Here is a 26,703-nt window from a genome sequence, read left to right on the forward strand (position 1 = left end):
AGGGTGAATTATTGCTTTAAATATTTTTTTTTACATTTATTTGCAGCCCCTGGAGGCAGATTTTGGCCATTGAAACCCAAGCCATTTAATTAACCCACTGACCATGTACGTGGGAGGAAACCAAAGCACCCGGGAAATCCCACGCAGGTCACAGACAGCCAGATATGAACCCGGGCTGCTGCCTCTGTACTAGTGTTGCCCACACACAAAGGAGGATTGGCGGGGCTGGCTGCCTATGGCAATACTCCAGGTTAGGAATGTCTAGCTCATCATAGAATCAAACAGTGCAGACCATTCTTCACAACAAACCCTTGCTGGTCCTTTGTAAGGGCTCTTAATTTAATCACTGACCTCTCTTTTTAAATATCATACTGTTATGCAACAAGGAGCAACTGATGCTTTCTCTTCCCTTCATGCTACGTGTGGCAAAGTTTTAGACTATCCACTCCGAGAAGCTGACCTGAATCCTTCGCAAGCTCAAGATGTCCAAAACTACTTTACAGCCAATAAGGTTCTCCCCGAGGTATTGAGGTGTAGGATCTCAGCTCACTGCTACATGATTCAGGGGGGTATTTGGTTTGATAAGCCTTCTGCAACCTCCCCCCTGGATGCTTCACTACAATTCTGCACAGATGCAAACAGTCTTCGTGTAATGTTACCAAGCCATCAGAAAGTCAATCGCAAACACACCAACACCAAGTTGTCCATTCACCGCAAAGCTCCGAGATCCAAATTAGCAGTACCCTGGTAACTCTAGCAACGCCATTACAGCGCCAGAAATGGGATCCGGCGCTGTCTGTAAGGAGTTTCTATGTTCTCCCTGGGTCTGTGTGGATTCCTCCAAGTGCTCCGGTTTCTCCCCATCCTTGAAATGTACAGGGGGTGTAAGTTAATCGTGGTATTTAGTCGGCATGGGCCCATGGGATGGAAGGGCCTGTCACTGGGCCGAATGTCTAAATTTAAATAAAAATAAAATTTAAAATTTAATCTGCAATCCGTCCTCTATGCCATCCCAAAGGTTCCGCACCTGGCTCACTTGTTAGTGTAAAGTGTGGGCCAGGTGAGTGGCTGGAGCTAGGACCCTGACTGTGGACTGGATGGGTGGCCAGAGCCAGGGTTGGGGGTGGGGAATGCCAGGGGTCTGGAATGTGGGTAGGTCTGCATCCGGATGCTGGACAGCTGGAATGTTTAAACGTATGTAGATAAATTGATGCAAGCAAACTGAAACTCACCTGTTTCCCATCCCTTTGAACTCACTGAAACATATCGTGTCAAAAAGGTGAACTAGAATGTGTTAGTAGCCTCCAATAGTCCAAAAAATCTGCTGCTCCTGCAATAGGGTGCTGTATAGAACAGTGCAGACAGGGACAGGCCCTTCAGCACATATCGTCAACACCTCACCAAACTAAATCTCCGCTGCCTGCACATGAACCAGTCCCCTCCACGTTCACTCATTTGGGCGGCATGGTCAGCGCAACGCTAGTAAAACACCAGCGACCCGGGTTCGAATCCTGTGCTGTCTGTAAGGAGCTTATACGTTCTCCCAGTGTCTGCGTGGGTTTTCACCGGGTGCTCTGGTTTCCTCCCCTCGTTTAAAGCGCGTAGGTTAGTTGGGTGGCACAAGCTCATGGGCCAGAAGGATCTGTTAGCCTAATTTAATTTAATTTCCTGTGTCTATCTAGCAGCCTCTCAAACACTACTATTGTACCTGCTTCCACCACTTCTCTAGGCAGCCCGTTCCAGGCACCCACTATTCTGTGTGTGTGTGTAAAAAATGACTCCGCAGCTCTCCTTTAAACTTTCCCGCTCTCGGCTTTAAGGCATATCCTCCAGTACTTGACTGGGGAAAAGATCTACCCTGTCGATGCCCCTCATAATTTTATAAACTTCTATCAGTCCCGTCAGCCTCCGACGCTCCAGAGAAAGCAATCAAAGTTTGCTCAATCCCTCCTCATAGTTTATACCCTCTAATCCAGGCAAGGACCTGGTAAATCTCTTCTGTCCAAAGCCGCCACCTCCTTTCAAAACTGCACAAAATACTCCTGGCAGCTAACCAAGTTTTACACAGTTGCAACATAACCTCATCTATCCTTGATGCCCTTTCAAATGCCTTCTTTATCAGAGCTTTAGGTGGAATGAAAATAAACAGCTCATATTTTCCCGCTATGGGTGAAGATTTAATATTTCGAGATCCTTCACTCGATCCTGTGTGATAACTAAGTTCATTGGCTTGGGATTTCCTTGGATTTCCAAGGGAATTCCAAGCATTTTGCCTTATTGATCTCGGGAAGCATTAAACATAAAGTTTAACCAACATGCCTTCAGAGGTTCCAGGAGGAAGAATGAGGAGAGGACACTGAAGATTCCTGAGATGAGCCACATGAGAGCGACACGGGGAGTGAAGCCGACGCCGATCCAAAGGGTCACGCTGATCGAGGCAGAGAAGAGGAGGAAACAGAGGGCGTGGGCGGTATAACTGCACCAGAACGGGAAGAGACATCGCTGAGGAGGGTCAGTGAATGCTGTAGAGACACAAGAACATCAAGCAAGGTCAACAGGATAAGAATTGCCTGCAACCGGTGAACTTGGAGGTGTGAGAAGTGAGATTAGACTGTAAATCAAAGAACTTTTCTAAACTCATACACACACATTCCATACACGTGCGCTTAGAATTAGAAGGGGGTTAAGTTAATCGTACTAAGTTAAAGCTTTTTAAAAATATTTTATTTAAAGTTGAACATCACAAAACATAACGTTACTACAATTTTATACATATATAATGTGATTAATCATTTTTAAATATAAAGAAAAAACCCCCAACTTCCCAACTAATGCCCTCCCTCTCCCCTTCCCCAACTACAAAGAGAGAAAAAGATCATTATCCAATACAATCAGTTTTAAAACTTTAAAGCTTCTTGACTGCAGGAGCTGCGCCCTCCTCTGGAGCGGACCGAGACTTCACATTTTAACATTAATAGTTTTCAAATATGGGCTCCAAACTTCAACAAAGAAAAAATATTTATCTCTCAAATTATATGTAATCTTTTCTAAAGGAATACAGGCTTTCATTTCATTCTGCCATCTTTTCATCCCTACATTCAAGTCCGATTCCCATGTCATATTCAATTTCAATCTTAAAGCTATTGATTTAATATCTCCTAGTAAAAACAACATTGAGTCAAAAGGTACATTTATTTTTAATATCTGCTCGAAAAATAATTTAATTTGCAACCAAAAGCTTTTCACCTTAGGACAGGTCCATGTCGAATGAAAGAAAGTACCTACCTCTTGGCCTCTAACTTAAAGTTTGATTCTATTTTCATGTTTAAAGATAATTAGAGCAACTTTTGTTTAAGTAACCATCTGACTTGGTGAATTTCTATTGCTGTTGGGATTTGGGGTCCTCTGGGCACATAACACTTCACTGAAATGTAACCTCTGCAGATGCTTCCTGAACTTGCCAAACTTTCCAGTATTTTCTGATTTGAATTTTGTGGGTTTTTTTTTAATATCCCTCCTGAGTGTGAATGTCATGGATGTTTGCAGGCATTGAAGGCTTTGAGTGAAGGAGGGGCTGGGTCTCATCAGCTGCTAGAACCGTTGTGTAAGAGCAGTGGGCTGTGTACTCTGAGACTGATGAACTCAACTTGCTTCCCTGTGAGTCCGAACCCCGAGTCATGCTGTAACACGTAGTCACCAGAGGGCAGTATATTTTACACCCTGGTCCAGTGGCCTGTGAGAGACCCATCTGCTTTGACCATCATAGGCCACTCAGCCTGCTCTCTGCAGTCCCCTTACCCCACTCACTTTCCCCGAAAACTAGTCCTTCTTACATTCCCATCCACTGCCCCCAGATTCCACCACCCACCAACACGTCCTGGGACACTTGCAACACCCAATTAACCTCCCGACCTGCACGCCTTTGGAATGTGTGAGGAAAGGCCTGCACTCATGGAGAGAGGATGGGTGAGGCGTCAGAGGTAAGTTTTATTCCCCCCACAGAGTGTGGTAGGTACCTGGAATGCATTTCTGAGGGTGGTGGTGGAGGTTGGTACAATAAGGATTTTTAAAAGACTCTTACTCAGGCACAATGATGAAAGAAAATGAGAGGGTTACGAGTGAGATTGATGTGGAGTAGATTTATATGGGTTGGGGGAACACTGAGGTTTGAAGGGCCTGTGCTGCGCTGCAATGCTCTATGACCTTGGCGCAAACTCTTTGCAGACATACGATTGATCCTCAGTTAACCATATAACCATATAACCATTTACGGAGCAGAAACAGGCCATGTTGGCCTTTCGAGTCCGCACCAGTTCTTGCTGAAGCTGTGGGCAGAAGCTCTGTTAACTGCCCAACTGTGCGTCCTCCTGTAGAAATCACAAACGGAGTTAAGGTGAACCAACTGTGGGGGGGGGGGGGGGGAGGGTGTGCGTCAACAGGATGATACAGGGGGCTGCTCAGTCAGCACAACGTCTTTACTGTGCCAGCGATCAGACCAGGGTTCAAATCCTGCGCTGTCTGTAAGGAGTTCTCCCCGGGGTTTTCCCTAGAGGCTCCCCCCCATTCAAAACTTTGGTACCGGGGGTGTAGGATAATTGGGTTCGTGGGCCGAAATGGCCTGTTACCATGCTATAGGTCTAAACTTTAAAAATACTGACCCAAGGGATTAGCAACGGCCACTTCGGATGCATTCTGTTTTATTGCATTCCCTTGGCTTAAGCTCATGGATTTCCAGAAATAAAACAGAAGGCCAGCAGTCAGAGGGCTCACATTGCTACCTGCTGGATTAATGGAATATGGGAGGGGCTATAAAAGCAGCAGCCTGTCCAGTGACACACATGTCTTTGGCATGACAGACAATCTCAAGTTTGAGTCTATTGTCTTGTGTACTGAGGTACGGTGAGAGTGTTCATTCAACAAGCAGTGATATACAAACAGCAGTAACTATGGAGTGCAGAGTGACAGAGGGAGGGCAGATTGAACGGACCATGGGCAAAAGTGTGAGGTTCAGGAGTCTGATAACAGTGGGAAGGAAACCATCCTTGAATCTGACGAATCTTCTTCTTGACTGGGGGGGGAGGAGGGGGAGAGAAGAGAGTGCGGTCAGGGTGGGACGAGTCTCATGTTATCAAATAATATCCCTCATTTTGCAGGGCTGATCACTCCATTAGGGGGTGAAGTACAAAAGTCTGCAGACACGATGATTGTAGTTACAGCATATAAATGCTGGAGGAACTCTGGAGGTCTCGCAGCATCCACAGGAGGTAAGGATATATAACTCCCCGACCCATTCCCTTGGTGACTTGTCTGTTTATGGTCTCGTGCACTGCCAGACTGAGACCACTTGCAAATTGGAGGAAGAACACTTCATATTCCGTATGGGCATCCTCCAAGTGGATGGCATCAACGTTGACCTCTCCAGTTTCCATTAAACCCCCAACCCCAATCTTTCCCTACATCTCCTTTCCTCTAGCTTGGTCTCTTTTCCCCACCAGCTCTGCTTCAACAAAGCCCCAAGGAACCCCGGTCATTTCTCACCTCTCCTTACAGATTCATAACAAAATAACACCTTTTATCTGTGGTCTGTATTTCTCCCCCCCTGCCATTCTTCCCCAGCCTGTTAATTCAGATGCCTGCCTGCTTTTTAAGTGCACCTTGAAGAAGGGCTCAGGCCTGAAATGTTGGTTAACTCCTACAGTCCTCTGCGAGACTTGCCGAGTTCCGCCAGCGTTTCTGTGTTTGAACACTCCATCATTCTGGGAAAGGCAATGAAATCCCAGCCTTTTTAACCGAACCCACCATAGTACGTCAAATCATCTTTCCAGCTTGTTTAATCAGTGGGTGTGGTCATCGCTGGACTTATTCTCCACCTCTGTTGTGAGGACAGATGTGCCTGAACACACGGTGGACTTGGTCAGGGAGGAATGGCAGATTTCCTTCCTGTAGGACATGCACACCTTCACAACAATCCTGAAACTAGCTTTTTATTCCACATTTGTGTAGATAGTGCCACGGGATTTAAAGTCGTTTACTGATCAATTATCCAGGTCCTTGGTTACAGACCCACTGAACTGAAGCAATTGAAGAGAAGTTGGTGGATTGGTAAGATAAGTCCTGAATGGCTGGAGTTTCCACAGAGATTTCCAGGTCAAATGACCTCCAGGGAAACCAGAAAGGCCTTCATATCACTTCCCCATGGACAGCTTCTACTGGGGTTGTGGCAGGAGCATCCCGCACAAATTCTCTTCACGAGGGCTCATCTAGCCAAGGTTAATGGGAGGGCCGCTTCCTCATAAGGTCGTGACTGACCGACTCCCACCAGCATCTGCACAGAACCCCTCATGCAGGATGTGGGATGTAATGGAACCACTGGGGGAGGTGATACCCTAACCCAGCATCAGGGAGGAAGACGCCTCATAACCAGCGCTTGTTTATTCTGGAGTAGGATGTGTGCTTGGCACATTTACCTATTCTTCTGGTGGCGGCTGGTCTCCCAATGCCTTGGGTAGGACGGAACACCTGACCAATATCACTGGCCTTAGGCAGAATGGCTGCTTCCATTGGCAACTTTTCGCTTCCATTGATAATATCCGTTCTGAAGAAGAAAACAGGAAGGCACTGAAAAATACTGGCAAAATTGGGCTGAACATAGAACAGAACTGCACAGAAATAGGCCCTTCAGCCCCTCATGTCTGTGCTGAACATGATTCCCAAATTAAACTCATTCTCTATGACTTGCACAGGATCTATATCCCTATATTCATGTCTATCTGGAAGCCTCTTGAACACTGCTATGTTACCCGTTACCCCCACTACTCCAGGCAGCCATCACTCTCTCTGTCCACAAATTTCCTTTAAACATTTCTTCCCTTAACTTAAATGCACGACCCCCGAGTACCTGTCACTTTCACCCTGAGGAAAAGATTCCCACTGTCTACCCTATCAAAGCCTCTCATAATTTTATAAACCTCCATCAGGTCTCCCCTCAGCCTCTGACACTCAAGAGAAAACAATCTAAGTCTGTCCACCCCCTTCCCCTCTAATCCGCATAAATCTCTTCTGTATCCTTCCAAAACCTCGATTTTATTCCTGTAACGGGACAGTCAGAATTGCACACAATACTCCAAATGTGCCCTAACTCAGGTTTTATACAGCTGCAACCTGACCTCCTCACTCTTGGGGATAATCATACTCAATTATAGACTCATTTAAGGATTTATATGCTCGTGATTTAATACTGTATGTTCACATCCACATTTGCACAGTTTGTTTATAGTTCACTGATTCTGGTATAGAAATTTCTAAGCTTGGCAGTAAAAAGAATCTCAGGATTGTATGTGATGTCATAAATGTACTATAAATTTGAATGTTGAACTATTCCTCTCAATACCCTTCCCCAGTTAAGTTAAACGTACTTTATGCCTTCTTTACCATCTTATGAGACCACTTTGAGGGAGCTACAGACTTGAATTCCCAGATCTCTCTGGTGATAAGAATCCTGCATGAAGTGAACTTCAATGGGATTTCTCAGCCCAAAAGGACAAGGAGCCCACACCTCCATATCAAACTTGTTCCAAGGATATCTGGCATTGCGCCTGGAAGTAAACTTCTGGAGTAAAGCTGGAGTTGTAGACGCAGCCCGATTTAAACCCCATTTATATTCCCAACCGTGACCTTTACAAACACCGGACACTCAATTTAAATACAACTACCACTCTGCGGTGGACACAGTTTGGGGGGAGAGGGGGTTCTGCAATGTGCTTCACATAAAGACTCAAAGCATAAATAAGCTTGTCACTGCGCATTGAGCATCTGGAAACTGGATCAAAACTTCTCCTACATATAAACAAGGGCGGCATGTTTAGCGTAGGGGTTAACACAACACTATTACAGCGCAAGCAACCAGAGTTCAAATCTGCCACTGTCCGTAAGGAGTTTCTTCATTCTCCCTGGATCCTCCGGGTGCTCTGGTCTACTCACATGTAGGAAAGTTGGTCACCGGGTTCATTTGGGCAGCATGGGCTTGTAGGCCAGAAGGGCCTTTCACCACACTGTGTTTAAAACCGGATACTTCATTCAGACTCTTCAGCCAATGAAAACTTCGCTTGGTGATAAGTGGAACAGGGGCGCAGGGTCAGAGCATACTCACAGGTTATATATTAAGTGACTCTCGACATCCAATGATACCCGGCCACTGTCATGTGATGTCGACACCTCGTTATTCCCGGCGAAGCTCATGCGGTGTATCAAGTGTTCATCTGCCGGGGAATAATGCAACAGGTTGCAGTTGGTGAAGATTTGACATGAAAACGATGCACGACTGCAACTGCTTCAGCTCCTCCCACCTTTTAAAATAACTCAATGATTTGTACAGATCTGCTCGGGGATTAAAATTAAAAGCTGACCTGATCACTGCCATTCTCAAAGCAAAATTTAAGATTCTTTATTGTCATGTAATGTAGAACATGTATCATTACATGAAATTGCCCACTGCCAGCTGTCAGGCAATGAGTCACCATTGGTGTCACCCGACGCCCCTTACTATAAGGGAGAAAGAGAAGCAAAAGAGAGCTCCTTCATAGTCACTGAGTGTCCATGGATTTGCCTCCAGCGCTCCTGCAGGCTCCAGCTCTCCTCCAGGCTCCAGCAGTGTTTGTGGAGAGAGCATCAAAATCACGTGTGCCAGAGTGGGAAATAACTTCTTCCCACAGACTGTGAGAATCCTGTAACTGTGTCAATCATCCCAAATATATTTATATATTTATTTTACATTGTATATACAGTAAAACCCCTGGTATCCAGCACCTATGGGGATTGGTAGATGCTGGATAAGTGAGTTTTAGGATTGCTTGAGACTCAATCTTACAATGCCTAATTAATATCCTGCATTAAGAATAATTAGTTTTTAATAAAACCTGTTTAATCTATATGTATCAACTGAGGTAAATATTTGGCAAGTCTATTCGCTAACACCTTCGCTATAATTTTATAATCTACATTTAATAAAGAAATAGGTCTATATGAAGACACTTTTAATGGGTCCCTATCTTTCTTAGGAATCACAGTAATTATAGCACTTAAACAAGATTCCGGTAACAACTGCTCCTCTGTTACTTGCTGCAACACATCTCCAAATATAGAGGATAAATCTTCATAAAATACTTTATAACATTCAACAGAAAATCTGTAAATGGAGCTTCCAATTCTTTAATCTCATCCTCTCCTAAAACAGGTAAATTTAGATAAATAGGATTCGATACAACCAACGTCCTGTCCTGCTTACCCTCAGAAGTATATAATTTTTGATAAAATTAATAAAACTGATCATTAACTTCCTGAGGTTCATAGGTAACTATTGTATTCTTTTTCACAGTATTAATAATTTGTGATGTCTGTTCCATTTTTAATTGCCATGCTAATACCTTATGAGCTCACTCACCCAGTTCGTAATAACGTTGCTTAGATCGGTAAAGTAGACGCCCATACTGATAAGTTTGTAAAGTATTATAACATAATTTCAACTTCATTAAAGCAGGTTTTTTATCTTCTGTAACATTTTTCTGAAATTCCTTTTCCAATTCAACAATTTGTTTCTCTAACATTAAACTTTCGGCCGCATATTGCTTTTTAATTTTCGTAGTATAATTAATAACTTGCCCTCGTAAATATGCTTTCAAAGCATCCCACAATATAAAATTACTATGTACTGAATTGACATTCTCAGCCAAAAACAAAGTAATCTGCTTCTTAACAAAAGTAATAAACTCCGGTTTCTTCAATAGCATTGTATTAAACCTCCATCTATAAGACAATTGCACCACTTCTGAACCTACACAGGAAAAAAATAACCCGACTTTTATACTCTACCTTGCAGATGTGCCGACACCAAAAAAAAATCTATTCTAGAAAAGGAATCATGTCTAGAGGAATAAAAGGAAAAGTTTTTCTCTGTAGTAAATGCAGACTACCAGTCTTTATATAAATTGAATTATGTCCCTTTATTAAAAAGGATTAAAATGGATTTGATTAAATGGAAAGATTTGTCGTTAACATTAATTGGTCATAAATACTGTTATTTTTCCTCTAATTCAATATTTGTTTCAGTCTATACCATGTTTACTTTCAAAGGTTTTTTTTCAGGACCTGCGGGAGTTTTTATGGAAAGGAAAATTAGCCCGAGTAGTTTTACATAAACTTACATGGAAATATGCTTCAGGTGGATTGCAGTTACCTCACTTTCAAAATTATTATGATGCAGCTCAGTTGAAATTTGTTAGCAGATTGATGGATGTGGACCAACCTCCAAATTGGGCAAAGGTGGAAATGGCTTGTATATCTGAAGTTGAGATACATCCGTTTATATTTAAATGGAATGTGGATTTATTGCAGGAATGTGATATGCTGGTATTAAAACATTTGTTAAGGATATGGGTTAAAAGAAATAGGGTTTTAGGATCAAAGGGTAAATTACCAATTCAAACCGTATTATACCATAACCAGCTTATTCCTTTTTCAATGTTAATCATTTAAAGAGATGGAATTCTCAGGACCGTTTTAAAGAAGGCCAATTTCTTTCTTTTATTCAATTGAGGGAGAAATTTGATATATCTGCAAATTCTCTGTTTGTGTATCATCAACTCAGAGCTTTGATAAAAGATAATTATGGTAAAGAGATGAATTTATCCATGTGGATGAAATTTGAGTCTTTGATTTCTTCTGTACCGAAGAAAGGTTATATTTCAGAGATGTACCAATTGTTACAGGATAGTGATAAACCGGAATGGGAGAAATCTAGGCTTAAATGGGAAAGTGATTTAACATATTTTTCCGGAAGATAATTGGGACATTATGTGTTCTGATAGTGTAACTAAAGTGACGAATGTACATTATGGAACGGTCAATTATAATTTTTTACATCAGTTATATTTGACACCAGAGAAATTGAAAAAATATAGATTTAGTAATTTGGATTCTTGTTTTAGATGTGGACTATGTACTGGAACTTTTTTACATGCTGTTTAGTCTTGTTTTAAAGTACAACCATTTTGGGAGGAATTAGATTGGTTTTGGAAAAATTAAATTACCGTTAGACCCATCAATCTTTTTGTTGGGATATATGGTTTCTTTGAAAGGATTAGGGTTGGATAAATTTCAAATTGCATTTGTACGTCTAATGTATCTGTAGCACGAAAATGTGTAGCTAGTACTTGGAAGGATAATGTGGAGGTTAATATAACACGCTGACATAATGAGTTGAGAAATTATATTATTATGGAAAAAATTACATGTAATCTGCACGATAATTATTTGTTTTTTGTTAAAATGTGGTCTTCTTATTTGAGTATATGAATTTAGAAATACTTTGAAATATTCTTTATAATCACTGTATTATCTTTATATTTGGCTCCCCTTAAGGAGGCTAGCTGAAAGGGTGGGAGGGTGCGCGGGGTTTTCGGTTTTTTTAATATACAAAAAAAATGTTTTTTCCTGTTATATTTGATTGTAAATTGTTTAAATTCTTTTAAATCAAGTTTAAAAAAAAATAAATAGTTTAAAAGACAAAAATACTACACCGAACTTAATCTGAACAAACGTCATTTGCATGAAACCATAGAACATTTTACTTTAAGCGTGGCTGCATCTGCAGGTTCCTCCCCCTCCGTGGAGCCTCCCGAAAGACAAACAATAACATTATAGATAATTAACATCCCCTCCCAAGTTTACAGATAAACCCTCTGACCGGGGCGACTCTTACTAAGCAGAGAGAAGGAGACACTTTGAGAGAGTCACCCCAACGGCGAGTGGCATCAATCAGCTCTTCATCTTGGGTGACACCATTGCTGTTTCACACAACTTTATTGAAACAGCTGCTGTGAGCAAAGCACGACTGAGGTTCTCCCCTGGCTGAATATTTGCTCCCATCATCACCAAAGGTTTATGTGTTATTTAAGAGAACATTTTCTTTTACAATTTTAAACATTTTTTTGAGAAACTTATTATTTTATTTTTATTTAGTTTAAAATTTTTAACATATTTTCCTCAATTTATTTTATCAATTGCTTGAAATCCGGATACCAGGGGTTTTATTGTATATGTGATTATTATGGGCTGGGAACTGTCATCTGGTTGTATAAGTACAGTAAGATGGCAGTAAACCTGAACTTGAATTTTGATGAAGTGTAAACAAACTCCACTCTAGGAGCATCAGTGACTCTCTGGACATCGGGTCAGACTGAATGGAGTTTTGTGGAATGTTTTTCTTTTATTTAAAAGCAATGTGCTTTTTTTTGCCAGCCTTTTCATTTAAATTCAGGTGCTTGTGAGATGCTCACGTGCTAATCCAAATTTGTTAAGCAGTAAGAGTCTGTCGACCTGTTCAGACACTTAGAATCCACTGAGCAACAAACTTGGTCTTCCATCAGGAGTTAAAGCAGGGTTTTTTTTTGTTTGCTTCTTTATATTAATTCAAGGCACTTGATGTCCTGCATTAATTGTCCACCCTTTATTTCCGCTGAGATGCGGAGGCAGTTAAGAGATAAGTGCGTCTGGAGTTACATATAGGGGCGGGTAGAATTACAATGTTCGAAAGATATTTGGGCATATGTGGACAGTAAGGGTTTAGAAGGACATGGACCAAATGGGACTAGCCCAGAACACCAACCTGGTCAGCAAGGGTGAGTTGGGCAGAAGAACCTGTTCTGTACCGTATGACTCTATATTAGGGAAGAACTTCTTTAGCCAGTGGGTCGTGGATCTGTGGAACTCGCTGCCATATACAGCAGTGGAAGCCAAATCACTGGGAGTATTTAAACAAGAAACAGACAAGTATCTCAGGGATAAGGGGAAAAGGCCGGAAATTGGAACTAGTGTCGAGTAGTTTAGTGTAGATTTATGGAACAGACTCAATGGGCTTAGTGGCCTGCTGTTCCTTGGTCTTGTGATCTAGTGATATCAGCCAAACCAGGTAAGGATGGTAGATTCCCTTGCTGGAGGGGAACAAGTGAACCAGATGGATTGTTACAATAACCCTACTTGCCTTTTTATTAAATTGCAGATTTATTTAATTTAATTACCTGAGGGATTCAACATATCAAACATCTAGAATTCTGGCAGCTGGTGCTGTTACATACCCAAGGCTGGTCGAATACTCTATTGTTAGTGGGAACTTGCTGTGTGTCAATCAGCCGCCAAGTCCCCCATGTTCCGAAAGCGATGTCACTTCAAAAGGGATTAACCTGTGCGTCAACATCTCTGAGAATCTAATGATGCAATCATGAAGAAGGCTGCTTTGTGAGGAGTTTGAGGAGATTTGTTACGTCATCGAAGACTCTTGCAACTTTCTACAGGTACCATGGGGAGCATTCTGACTGGTTACATCGCCGTGGCTATGAAAGGTGCTATGGAAATACAGTTCTGCTTATCAATGAGTCCTCGATTCCCCATTCAGGGAAGGTCCCCATGTCAGAGCTTACCTGAGCCAGAGAAGGCTTTGGCCTGGGCTTGCTCGTAGCCAAGGGGGAGGGGCTCGTCGTCATTCAGCTGCGTCTCGATTCCAAGGTGACGAGTCGCTCGGCCTCTCCTCAGCTTGGGAATGTTGCTCTCCATAATGGACTGGTCACTCAGTAGGTCTGGCCAATTTATCACACTGTCATAACCAGGCCAGCCAGGCAGACTGTGGAAAGATGTGCAGTCAGTGTTAACATTGGTGTAGAATTATGTTCATTGTCACAAATTGTGACCTTTCCAATTTCTAAAAAATGTTAGGCATACAGCACAGTAACAGGCCTTCCAGTGCATAAGCCCAAGCTGCCCTAATACACCAACTGTACATTTTTTGGAGGATGGAAACCGTAGCACCCGGAGAAAACCTACGCAGGCACGGGGAGAACTTATAGCGCCGGATTTGATCCCAGTCACTGGAATAGTGTTATGCTAATATTTACTCTATTTATAGTAAAGTATTTCTGCAGTTATGAATAGGACCATGGTACAATTTGTGTTAAAAGGGCCCTTTATTAAATACCCTCACCCTCAGCTACACCCTGTTGCTTCTGCAGCACGGTGACCATTTGGTCCATCCTTCACCTGCTGGTTGAAGGAGACTCCTCCCCACCACTACCCACCTTCCCAGCTCCTGGTCCACAGGCTCATCACTATCCCTCAGCCTGGCATGAAATGATGTTGCTCAACTCATCTCTGACCCTTGAACCCAATCCTTTTTTGTCAAAAAGGTGGTCTTTTCCATTCACACTATCCAGACCTTCAGGTGATCTCACTGTCCTCTGAAGGGAACAGGTGCCCAGTTATTCCTCAACAATGAAGTTCTCGAGGGAGTCACGTGATGGAGTAGTGACCGGTGGGGAAAACCAGCCCTCTCCAGGAAAATAGGAAAAAATTTAGAAAAAAGCAAAGCATAACAAAAATAGAATATAAGAAGTAGAAGATAAAGATACAGAGAAGAGAAAGAAGATGGCTTCCAAGAAGGAGAAAGTAAAAGCAACTGGAAAAAAAGTAGAAAAGTCGCCGGAGAAGATAGAAGGTGGCCTTACCTGCACGAAGGAAAAGGACATTGAGGTGAAGAGGAGCACCCGACCCTTGAGGTCCGTACCTGCCCTGCGGAGTCGTGACCCACCAGCCAGTGCACTACAAAAATGGCTCTCAGAGCCAAACAAAAGTGCGCAACTGCGCAATCAAAGGAGAAAGAGGACACCGGCGGGAGGGGGGCTCAGCAGAGGAGCGGGCTGTCACAGAGCGAACAGCTGAGGGACGCCCGACACCAGGGCGCTTAGCTGGAGGACAAGGAAGCCAGCAGAAGAGGGAGTGATGAAACAGATGAGGGAGTCAGACAGAAGGATGACAGACAAGAAGATCAATGTCAGGAAGCACAACAGACGAACAGCCCAGGAGGGGAAAACCAGTAAGAAGAGGCCCGACAAAGAGATACGAGCAGCTCATCAGGAAAAACAGAAGAGACAGAGACACAAAGAGAAGAAGACACAAACACAGGTACAGACACAGAAGAAGAGGAAGAAGATGACTAAGATCTTCACAGAGAAATAGAAGGTAAAACTTATGGACAAAAATAAAAGGTAAAATTGATGAACAGAATATAGATAAAGTTTTTTTGAAGAACAAATGAGATCACTAAAAGAATGGTTATCTTTAGAATTTAGTGCAATTAAAAGGAAAATGAAAAGAACAGAAGATAAAATGCAAAGGTTAGAACTGGTAATGACAGAAATAGGGAAAAGAGTAGAGAATGTGGAAGAGCGGGAAACAGCTGTAGAAATGGAAGTAAACGACTTAAGAGAAAAATTGGAAGTGACAAAAAAATCAGTGACAAGAGTTTTTATCTCAGAAAATTGATATGTTGGAAAATTATAGTACGCGAAACAACATAAAAATAGTGGGCCTGAAGGAGGGTGAAGAAGGTACAGATATGAAGGAATTTATAAAAGGATGGATCCCGAAGGTCCTGGGAATGTCAGAAAGGCAGGAAGAAATGGTAATAGAAAGGGCACACAGAGCATTAGTTCTGAAACCACAGGCACATCAAAAACCAAGATCCATCTTAGTAAAACTTTTGAGATACACGACAAGAGAAAATATACTGGAACGGGCAAGGAATAAGGTTAGAGAAGATAATAAACCATTGGAATACAAGGGTCAAAAAATATTTTTTTTACCCAGACATAAGTTTTGAACTCTTAAAGAGGAGGAAGGAGTTTAATACAGCAAAATTGATTTTATGGAAAAAAGGTTACAAATTCATATTAAAACATCCAGCCGTACAAAATATTTATACCCGGGGAGCAAAACAGACTGTTCTCGGATCCAGAGAAAGCGCAAGAATTCGCAGAACGTTTGCAGGACAGGAGAAGAGATGAAGAGATGTAACAAGAATGAAGAACGGCGATAAAGTATATATAAAGATGTAAAAACAATGTATATGGAAAGAACTAAAGAGGGAAAAGAGAAGAGAAGGAAGGGAGTAAGAGGGGGGAAAAAAGACAGCTTTGTTATATGTGTTTTTTTTAAAAAAGTGTTTCTGGAGAGGGCTGGGTAGAGGGGGAATAACCGTCATTGCAAAATCAGTTGACGCTGCGAACAAGATCGCAATCCAATGAAAAGGGGAGTTGTGGTTGCCCAGCAAGGGGTTTGGGGCAACTCAGAGAGGGGGGGAACTTTTGGGGTTAAGGTATTTGTGGATGTGAGAACTGCAGGGGTACTTTATGTCTTAAATGTGTTGTCGTACCTTAAGTGTAATAAGAGAAAACTAACGATGAAAATGGGGAAAAGGGGGATGGAGGTGGCGAAGAGATGGAAAAGAGGTGTATGCAAGATACAAGATGGTCATGTTGAAATATATGACTATAAACATTAATGGAATACATAACCAAATTAAAAGGAGGAGGCAACTAAATTTATTGAAGGAAAAAATAGATATAGCATTTGTGCAGGAAACGCATCAAAATGAAGCGGAACATAAAAAAATTAAAGAGAGACTGGGTAGGACACGTAACTGCAGCATCCTAGAACTCAAAAGCTAGAGGTGTCGCCATACTAGTTAACAAAAATGTACCAATCAAAATAGAGGAGGGAATAATAGATCCGGCAGGGAGGTATGTAATGATAAAGTGTCAGATATACTCAGAGTTTTGGAATTTGCTCAATATATATGCGCCTAACGAGGAGGATCAAAAGTTTATGCAGGATATTTTTTTGAAGATTACAGAGACACAAGGAAATATATTGATAGGAGGGGATTTTAATCTTAATTTGGACCCAATGTTGGATAAAACTGGACAAAAGACAAGCAAAAAGAATAAAGTAGCCAAATTTATGGTTAAATCAATGCAGGAAATGAAACTTGTGGATATATGGAGGAGGCAACACCCAAGAGAGAAGGAATTTTCATATTATTTGGGTAGGCACATAATTTACTCAAGGATTGATATGTTTTTGTTGTCGGCCCATATTCAAAGGAGAGTCAGGAAAACTGAGTAGAAAGCTAGACTACTATCTGATCATTCACCCCTATTATTAGCAATAGAACTGGAGGACATCCCACCAAGAACATATAGATGGAGGTTAAACTCCATGCTACTAAGAAGACAGGATCTAAACAAAGATATGGGAAAAGTTATGTTCTGGAACTATGAAGAATAAACACAAGGTTACACAGGGTGTATATCACTCCTCAAAAATTAAAAAAATGGGATTCAACATTATCGATAGATGTTTTCGCTGTAAGAAGGAAATGGGAACAACATTACATGCAACTTGGGCATGTACGAAAGTGAATACGTTTTGGGAAGAATTAAATCAGATACTGAATAAAATTACAAAAAAATAACATACCAAAAAAATCAGAGATAATTCTTTTAAGTAACATAAGAAGTAGAGAATTAGGCCTCAAATTGGATAAAGTGCAAAAAAGATTCATTATGATAGCCTTAGCGATAGGAAAAATAATGTATAATGTCAACTTGGAAAATGGAAGAGAGCCTGAGAATACAGCAATGGTCCATGGAAATGAATAAATGTATTCCATGGAAAAAATAACATATAATTTAAAAAATAAAGTCACAATGTTTGAACAAATTTGGGAACCATACATGGAACATATCAGAGAGAGCTTGCCTGCGACCTCCATCCCCTAGAATGAGAATGAAAATGATAAGAAGACAAAACGACTAGATTCAGTGTGTAATAAATAGATGATGCATTTTTCTTGTTTATTTTCCTTTGTGTGAAGATATTGTTTTATGGTTTTATTGTATTGTAAATGTTCAATTTTTATGGGTTTTGGAGGGGGGTGGGTCGAGGGGAGGGAGGGAAAGGGGGGAAAAAAGACCACTGTGTAAATTTAATGAGAAACATTTGTACATATTTTGGTTGATATGGTTCATTTTGTGAAAAATAAAAAATTATTGAAAAAAAACAATGAAGTTCTCCAAACCTCGAAAGATTTTAATAAGCCTTAACATAGCCTCACCAGTGTCATTGTATCCTTCCCCTCACTGTGCCCTATCTACTGGTTTCAACACACAGTTCACTAATAACCTCCCTGCTCCAATATTCAGTCAATAAGGGAAAGGATTCTCCCTCTGACTTCATCCAGAACTTTCATCACCCAGGTCACACTCTCTTCACACTGCTACCTACAGGCAGATGGTACAGGAAACAGATCCTGCACCTCTACATTCACACACAGATTTTTTTCTAACAGCTTTCAGTCTCTTGAACCTCCGCAAACTTCCTGGTTTCTGCTTCTACCAGATGAAGGGCCCAGGCCCAAAGCATTGGTTACCTTTTACTTCCTCTGGATTCCGTGTGACCTGCCGAGTTTCTCCAGCACATTTGTGTTTTGCACTCGACCCCAGCATCTGCAGACTTTCTTGTTCAACTGTGAATATTTATCTTTCATTTTACATTTATTAAATTTGTTTCTCTTGTGTGGTAATTTAATTTGTACGTATTCTTTGCACTTTGCAGATCTGGGTCCCTGTCGCATGCAAGAATTTCAGTGCATCTGTCTGGGGCACCTCTGCATATGACAATAAGCTCTCATCATACCATCATTATTCACTTCATGCCAACCCCTGCTGCATCACAAGCCTCCAACATTTCAGTAGTGAAGCCCAGAAAAACCTGGTGGAAATTTGGAACAATGGCACAGTTAGCAGTACCATTATTAGCACCAGTGCCCCAGGTTCGAACCTGGCACTTTTTGTAAGGCGTTTGTACGTTCTCCCCACGTCGGTGTAGGTTTCTCCGGTTACCTCCCACCGTTCAAAACATATGGGGGTTGTAGGTTAATTTGGGTATTGGGGCGGCACGGGCCCGTGGGCTGAAAGGGCCTGTTACCGTGCTGCATGTCTAAATTTAAAATTTAAGCAACTATTGTTGGGTCAGCGTCTGACTACAAATTGAAGATTGATAGGTCTTTGCTCATCAAAAGTTTGAAGGGAGATCTACAAGTGTTGGGTCCCAGATTCGCCACGGCTGGAGGAACCCATAGACTCCTTGAGCTCCCTTGTTTGGAGAGGAGAAGGTGAAGTCTAATATGCATAGAAGAAGCTGCTTTACTCACCTCTTTGCAGTAACATCAGACTTTAGCTTCTCTTTGTGATCCTATACAGAAAAAAAGAAATTGAAACTTTAAAAATTAAACATTTAAAAAATCTCCATTTAGAAAGGCTTTTCTTTAAATTAACAATACACCATGGTAGAAGGCCCTTCCAGCCCATGAAACCCATGCTGCCCACTTACACCCCATCAAACTATCAACTCACTATGTTTTGGAGGTTGGGTGGAAACAGATTCCAGAGGAAATCCACACCGGTCACAGGAGGAAAATACATATTTCTTACGGACAATGCCAGATTTGAACCTGCTGTCACACTAACAGCTCCGCTAACTATGCCAGCCAATGTGGAAGTTGAGTGGAAAGGTAGGGCACATCCTGGCTGGGTGGTGCAGAAAGGAGAAGGGGCAGATCTCACGTGCCAGCTCAATGTTACTTCGGGTATGCCCCAGCAGAAGAGATGAAGCAGACTTCTTTCTCCTCACCTCTCCTCCCAGCCTTTCTTCTCCTCCTCTCTCCATCCCTCCCAGTTCCCCCGTTAAAGGCCACTTGCCTCGATTGACACCTGCAATCAGCTGTGCCACATTGTCCAACTACATGGTAGAGCCAGCAAGTCACACTCAGTTTCTGAAGTTCAGCCTTACTGTGCACAAACAACGGAGTTGCAAGGTTACTGACTGACAGTGAATTTCCAGCTTTCTATATGGATTGGGTTGACATTTGATTAACATTTAGTTAAAAAAAAAATAAAATGTGATTATGATTCATCTTTTTCTCAATCTTTTTACAAAATGACACACTGAATAATGGTTTCCTTTTGTAGAGTAATTATTTTATGCATTTGACTGCAATTCATAATATGGGTGATTGTTATGTAGATAAATGTTCTGATTTGTCAGAGCAAATTTATGAAACTCTGCCATGAAGTATTTCATGGAACAGAAACAATTGATTTCACTGAGAGGTGGCACAGATAAGTATAATGGTTATCAAAATGAAGCAATGATAAGTGTAATTTTACAGGGAGGGGATGAGTCAGCCTACAGGAGGGAGATTGAAAACTTGGCCGAATGGTACACCAGAAACAACCTCACACTCAAAACCAAGAAGCTGACTGTTGACTTCAGGAAGGGAAAAACCAGAGGTATACGATCCAATGATCATTAAGGTGAGCAAATTTAAGTTCTTGGGGTCAACATTTCAGAGGATCTTTCCTGGACCCAACACATTAATGGCATCGTGAAGAAAGAGCTGGTCAGTGCCTCTACTTCCTCAGGAGTTTAGGAGGTTTTGCAATGACATCGGAAACCCTTGCAAATTTCTCCAGAGGTGTAGTGGAGAGTGTGCTGGCTGGCTACATCACGGTCTGTTAGGGGTGGAATCATCTGATTAACTGCTCGTGACAGCGGGCATTCACTGCAGGGCACGCTGATCTCCACACCCCTCCCCCCCCAACCAAACTCACCTCCTCCAGGTTGTCTGCAAAGGTCAGGAAGGAACTGCCTGCTGTTGAGGGGTCGACGTAATCATCAATTTCCAACACACTCGACTCATGCAGACTTGAGTCCATCATCGTTGCCTACAGTAAACATAATGGTGTAAGTCTCTGGAATCTAGTACCTGTATTACTGTTTCCTTAAACCTTGATCATGAACTTTCCTCCATTTGAGTCTTGATATCTGATATCTGCTTGGGAACTTGCATAGAACATACAGTAGAATATCACAGCACAGACCAGGCCCTTTGGCCCATGAAGTTGTGCCAACCTATATAAATCTACTCAAGAAAATAAGCATTCCCTAGCTCACATCCATACCCTCTATTTTTCTTGCCTTTTAAATGTCCCAAATATACCAGCTTCCACCACCACCCCTAGCAATGCATTCCATCTCTCTCTCTCTCTCTCTCCAAGAGAATTAATTTAGAGTCCATAAAAGTGGCTAGAGAATTCTAAAGTGGGGAAAAAAAAGATAAATATTCATTCTACTCGGGGCAAGGATTTAATCCCAGATGGGGGATGAGCTTACCCTGCTGCGAGATTTACGGAAGAGCAGAATGATGATTAGGTAGATCGGGTAGATAAGAATGATGGAGACAACACCAGCTGCCGTACTCTCCCCTCTCAGAGGGACCAGCGCTGACACCGGAAGATCACTGTGCAAAGTCAGAAGGAAAAGTTATATTCATGTTGAAGATGATGTAGTGTTTATATTCACACTCTTTGTACTTTGTACAATAAACACTGAAATTCTTGTATACTGCAGCCGAACAGGTACTTGCAAAATGAAACTATAATTGTAAACTAATTGAATTAAATTAAGAGTCAATAAATACACTTAAAAATGAATTTAGAAATGATAAATATTCACACTAATCCTAGTCCAAAAAATAGCGGCCTGAATTCGTGCAGACAGTCCTTTTGTGGCACTAAAGTAGACCCTGAATAGTGTAACAAGGGGATGTTCAAGACTGATAGTAATTGGAAAGAAACTGTTCTTGAACTTGGAGCTTCAGGTGTCTGAACCTTCTGCCTGAAGGGAGCAGAGAGAAGGGGTTGTGACCAGAGCGAGGGGGGGGGGGTCCTTTGTGATGTTGGCTGCCTTCTTGAGGCGGTGCCTCACGCAGATGCATTCTCTTACAGAGAAGTGTATCCAAGGAGCTCTCCGCCCAAGGAAGCAGGGAAGGAGGCCTATTTAAGTGTATTCAAAGCACAGCTGGATAGAATTTTGCACTGTCGGAGTATTAAGGGTTATGGAAACAGGCGGGTAGGTGGAGCTGAGTCCATGGCCAGATCAGCCATGATTTCATTGAATACAGACTCGACAGGCTTGTGGTCTTCCCAAATCTCACGCAGAAAACCGTGGATCAACATTCACATTCCTCTCATTGGCCCAACAGTGACTGATTGCAAAGACTGTACCTGATGCTTCTGTTACTTATAACTCCATACCACACCGCAGTGGTGCAGAAGCAGAGGAAAACGAGGCAAAGGCAGCAGGTGACCCTCTGAACTCTGGTGAAGCAGCTGCGGTGTGGCCGGTCCCAGATCGACAGCCAGATGTGTCCTTCTGAGAATCCTCTCTGGAGTTCCGCCATGAAGATGCGGGAAAAGCCCCTCAGTTTAGCTTCACCTGCGCAGGGGTCAGCAGTGGGCAAAGAACAAGATGCAGGAGTAGTCAGCCAGAAAAAAGACTACAGAAAGACACCCAACAGCTTCATAACCGCACATTCAAGATTAACCAAAGAGGCAGAGGTTGCAGGACAAAAAGTTACAAATTGAGTTAGGCTTTTTGGAACTCACTGTGAATAGGATTACAGTTACAGATTCAACTGCTGCTTTCAAAAGTGAAATTGGGCCAAAAAAATAGTTTGTGGTGTCACAAAGAGCAGTAGAAGGATTGCTCTGCAAACAATGAGGTATGAACTTGACGGGTGAATGACCTGTGTTTAATTCCATATTTACACTTGACCAGCAAAGTCCATCAAACACCCCTTGGAGATAACTGTGCCTTTATTGCACATCTCTCAGGAACGGTTGGTTTAATCATGTTCCGTGTAATGGACAAAAGCCACTCAAAGTTCTTTGCATCTCAGGAGTTCATTGCACTGAAAGATTCTTAGGGCTAGATCTACAAGGATACGGGTTGCAACTTCATCCAGCTCATGCAGAGGTGAAGAACTCCGCCGAGAAAGAGGCAGAAGCTATTTAATAAAAGGTAAGAGATCAATAGACTTCTGGGATGAAGAGAGATGGGGTAGTGCAGGAAAGCGTCACTGAGGTAGAAGTGAGAGGATTTGCCATGATTGCGATGAATGCCAGAGCAGGGTCAAAGGGATTAAAGGCCAACTCCCACTCCTAGCTCCTACAGTTTTGCTCTTCAATATTGCAAACATTCTATGCTACAATTCATTCAAGGCATTTTGTGTGAACGCACCTGGATTTCTGTACATACAGGGAAAAATCATTTATTTAAAAAAACTTTTGTTATTAGGTTTAGAAAGATTTACTAGGATGTTGCTAGGACTTCAGGAACTGAGTTACAGGGAAAAATTAAACATGTTAGGACTTTATTTCCTGGAGCAAAGAAGAACAAGGGGAGATATGATAGAGGTTTACAAAATTATGGAGGGTATAGACAACTAGGCTTTTTCCACTGAGTTTAGGTGAGATATAAGCCAGAGGACATGGGGTAAGGGTGAAAGGGAAAAGGTTTAGGGGGAACTTCTTCACACAGAGGTGGTGGGAGTGCGAAGTGGAGAAAGCGGGCTCAATTTTAACATTTAAGAAGAATTTGGACAGGTACATAGATGGGAGGGGTATGGAGGTGCAGGCCAATGGGACTAGGCAGAAAAATGGTTAGGCACAGACTAGAGGGACAAAGGGCCTGTTTTCTCGGCTGTTAATGTTCTATGGTTCTAATAGGTAAATCGTGAAAAAATTAGTTTGCCCAGTGGAATCAGTCCAGAACAAGGGGGAAAGGTCGATAATTCACAAAGCATTTTAGAGAGAGTATAAATTTGAAACTCTCATTACTTGAGTTTTTTCAGATAAGGCAGTTGACTGAAAATTTGAAAACTATAACTGTTGAGGTTCTTGTTGGACAAATACATTGATGGCCATGATATCAAAGCACACAGATATACAGGTATAATCATCCTCTACCTGAATAGAGGACCAACTCAATGGGCTGAATAGCCTCCTCTAAAGAAAAAAATGGCCGCGTTGCTGGAGCTGCTGTAATGGTAGAGCTGTCTTTGGTGCAGACCCGGGAGATTGGAGACAGTGCTCCCACGAAGGGTTGAACCACCTGGTCCTAATGCCGGCAGCTCTGTACAGGCTCTAAATTAAAAAACCCTGCAACTGTGATTTCTGTGCCCAAGATGGCGGCACCTATGCTGGGCAGCGGCCTCCAGGTGTTGTAGACCTGGGGGAGCAGTGGACTAGCACAGGGCACTAGTAATGGGGAGAACATCCCCCTCCCACGGTTGAGAAGGAGAAGAGACAACCTTACAGGAGGGTGAACACGGCAGCGGACCAATAAGGGGCTCAGTGGCTGAGGAACCCACACAGACCGTAGGTGACTTACATCGGGGGGACCCACATGGGCTGCAGGGTGCTGGACACTGGTTCATGGGAACCAGGTATCGGAGCCAGGATTCGAGAGGGTGCTGGGGGCAAGAAGGGATCCTGTAGGGCCTTGAGCACTGAAAGCTTCCTGATCATGTCATGGGTTTGGATCTGGAGCTCGAGTGACCGATGAGTGGAACAGGGGTCTGTGCGGATACAGAGGCTGCGGGAGCGCTGGAGGCAAATCCACGGACACTCAGTGTCATTTGAAGGGACTCCCTTTTACTTCTCTTTCTCTCATACTGTAAGGGATGCCAAGCAACACTGATGGTAAGTCTTTGTCTGCCATAAGGCAGACAAAAGTTGAAGTACATCGTGCAGGTTATACTTTTAATGAAGTGTTATGTGACAATAAAAGGAACCTTGATACTATGTTTGGATGAACCTCATTATCTGTGGCTGTACATTGATCTCTTCCTGAGATATGGTCACGTCAACCCCAATCTCCAACCCCAATCAATGTACTTACTTGCAGCAAGGACTTCCTTTTCCACTCGTCCTTCATTCCCATCGTTGTCGACGGCCAACCAGTCATTCACCAGAAAGTAATAGGTGTTGTTGGTCTGCAGGTCCTTAATGATTACATGCTGCAGGTACCATGATGGGGTAAGGCCTATTGAGACAAGGGCAGAAGCAGTTAGCGCAATGATCACCCATCATGGGATGAGCTAAGAAAGAAGGGCTTGAATTTATACAGTTAAACAGGGAAATCTGCCTACTCTGGGGAAACTTAGTGGCATCCAGAGGAAGTAAAGGGTAACCAAAATTTTGGGCCTGCGCCCTTTGTCAAAGGTATGAGAAAAAAAAACCAGGCAGGTGCCTGAATAGGGGGAGGGAAAGAAGGAGGAGAGGGGAAGGGGAATGAGAAAGAGCACAGACTAATATGTTAGAGGAGGAGAAAGGTGGGAGAGTGGAAGAAAGCCGAAACACGATAGGAGAGGGGTAACACTCTGAATGGAGAGTGGAGGAAAGAGGGTGGGGAGCGTGAGGACAGGATATGGGGAGAGAGAGAGAAAGAGAGAGAGACAGGGGAGAGATTTAATTAAAAAGTTGATGTTAATGCCAACTGGTTGGAGATTGGCCAGATGGAATACCAAGTGTTGTTCCTCCAATTTGCAGGTGGCCTCAGTTTGGCAGAAAATGAGGCCATGGACAGACATGTTGGTGTGTGGAATTCAAATGGGTGGTCATTTGGAGGTCCTCGTTCTTGCAGTGGACAGACCAAAGGTGCTCAATGAAATGCTCTCCTAGTCCACGCCCAGTCTTTCTGATGTAGAGGAGGCCACTATCCGAGAACTAGATGCAATATATTTATGTCACTGGTGTCACATCCTTTCAGGACTGTTTGTATTACAGACACCACCTTTTTTTCTTGCACTAACTACAACTGTGAATATTTACCTTTCTGTTTTGGGCACATTATCTTTTTCTAACTTGGTCTATGGTGGTAATTAATACACACTATTGTAGTTAGTGAATCTTAGTACCTACAGCATGTAAGAATTTCAGTGAGTCTGTACATTGTACAAATGTATATGACAATAATCTCATTACACAGCAAGATCCTGCATACAGCAATGTGATAATGAACACGTCATCTGTTTTAGAAATGTTGGTTGAGAGATCAATATTGGCTTGGGCATTGAAGAAAATGCTTCCTGTGGGTAATGAAGTTCCACTAACTGTACCAAGAGCCCCCAATAGCTTTGCACTGAGGGGGGAGCCAAGATTTTTCTGCTCGTGACTCGGAAGTGGAGCGTGAACCTACAAAACTCAGGCTTAAAAACAAGTGCAGAGTTATCGGTAGCTGCATCCATGGATTAGAAATGGTCAGACAGCATTTTGTGTTGGGACCACTGTTCCCTTGATGTCAGTGGTTCTCAACCTTTTTCTTTCCAAGCGCATCCAACGTTAAGCATTCCCTATGCCATCGGTGCTCTGTGATTAGTAAGGGATTGCTGAAGGTGGGATGTGGGTGGGAAGGGAAAGATGAGAATCACTGCTCTAGACCTAATTGTTACTGAAATATTTGGCTTGAGAAAAATTGTCATTGGCCCATTTCCTTTGGAGTTCTGAAACCATGCACATAACGAGTCAATGAGGTACGATTAAAACAGTAGTTTTCAAACCTTTTCTTTCCGGTCACATCCCACCTTAAGCAATCCCTTACTAATTACAGATGGCATAGGGATTGCTTAAGGTGGGATGTGAGTGGAAAGAAAAAGGTTGTGAACCACTGCTCTAAGCTGTGCGCGTGCATGTTTTGCAGCCAGCGCACAAAGGGAACCAATGTGCGCACAATAGGTCAGTGACCTAAAACAAAATCTTAACTAAACAGGTTACTTCCTGGAATGCAATCACACTTATATTATTGTAAAACATGCCAGTTCAGTTTTATCAGCCATGAGAGAGAGAATGGGCCAAAATGATCTTGAAGCACTTTCAAGTTTACATTTGCACAAGCATTCAGTGCACACATACTTTT

General features: G+C 42.4%; 1 protein-coding gene across 2 annotated transcripts in view; it reads right to left on the reverse strand.

Annotated features, from left to right (window-relative positions):
* Window positions 1-26,703, reverse strand: part of pkd1a (polycystic kidney disease 1a) — a 196,815-nt gene that overhangs the window by 33,371 nt on the left and 136,741 nt on the right. For both annotated transcript variants that reach the window (XM_069906488.1, XM_069906486.1), the window contains exons 29-37: window positions 24,688-24,831; window positions 22,011-22,221; window positions 21,118-21,244; window positions 20,556-20,669; window positions 19,097-19,137; window positions 13,473-13,672; window positions 8,150-8,258; window positions 6,468-6,595; window positions 2,320-2,522 (exon numbers count right to left, since the gene is read on the reverse strand). In XM_069906488.1, coding sequence (XP_069762589.1) covers window positions 2,320-2,522; window positions 6,468-6,595; window positions 8,150-8,258; window positions 13,473-13,672; window positions 19,097-19,137; window positions 20,556-20,669; window positions 21,118-21,244; window positions 22,011-22,221; window positions 24,688-24,831 — 1,277 coding nt within the window. The remainder of the gene's footprint in view (window positions 1-2,319; window positions 2,523-6,467; window positions 6,596-8,149; window positions 8,259-13,472; window positions 13,673-19,096; window positions 19,138-20,555; window positions 20,670-21,117; window positions 21,245-22,010; window positions 22,222-24,687; window positions 24,832-26,703) is intronic.

Source organism: Narcine bancroftii, chromosome 12 (assembly GCF_036971445.1).
Source record: "Narcine bancroftii isolate sNarBan1 chromosome 12, sNarBan1.hap1, whole genome shotgun sequence".
NCBI classification, from domain to species: Eukaryota; Metazoa; Chordata; class Chondrichthyes; order Torpediniformes; family Narcinidae; genus Narcine; species Narcine bancroftii.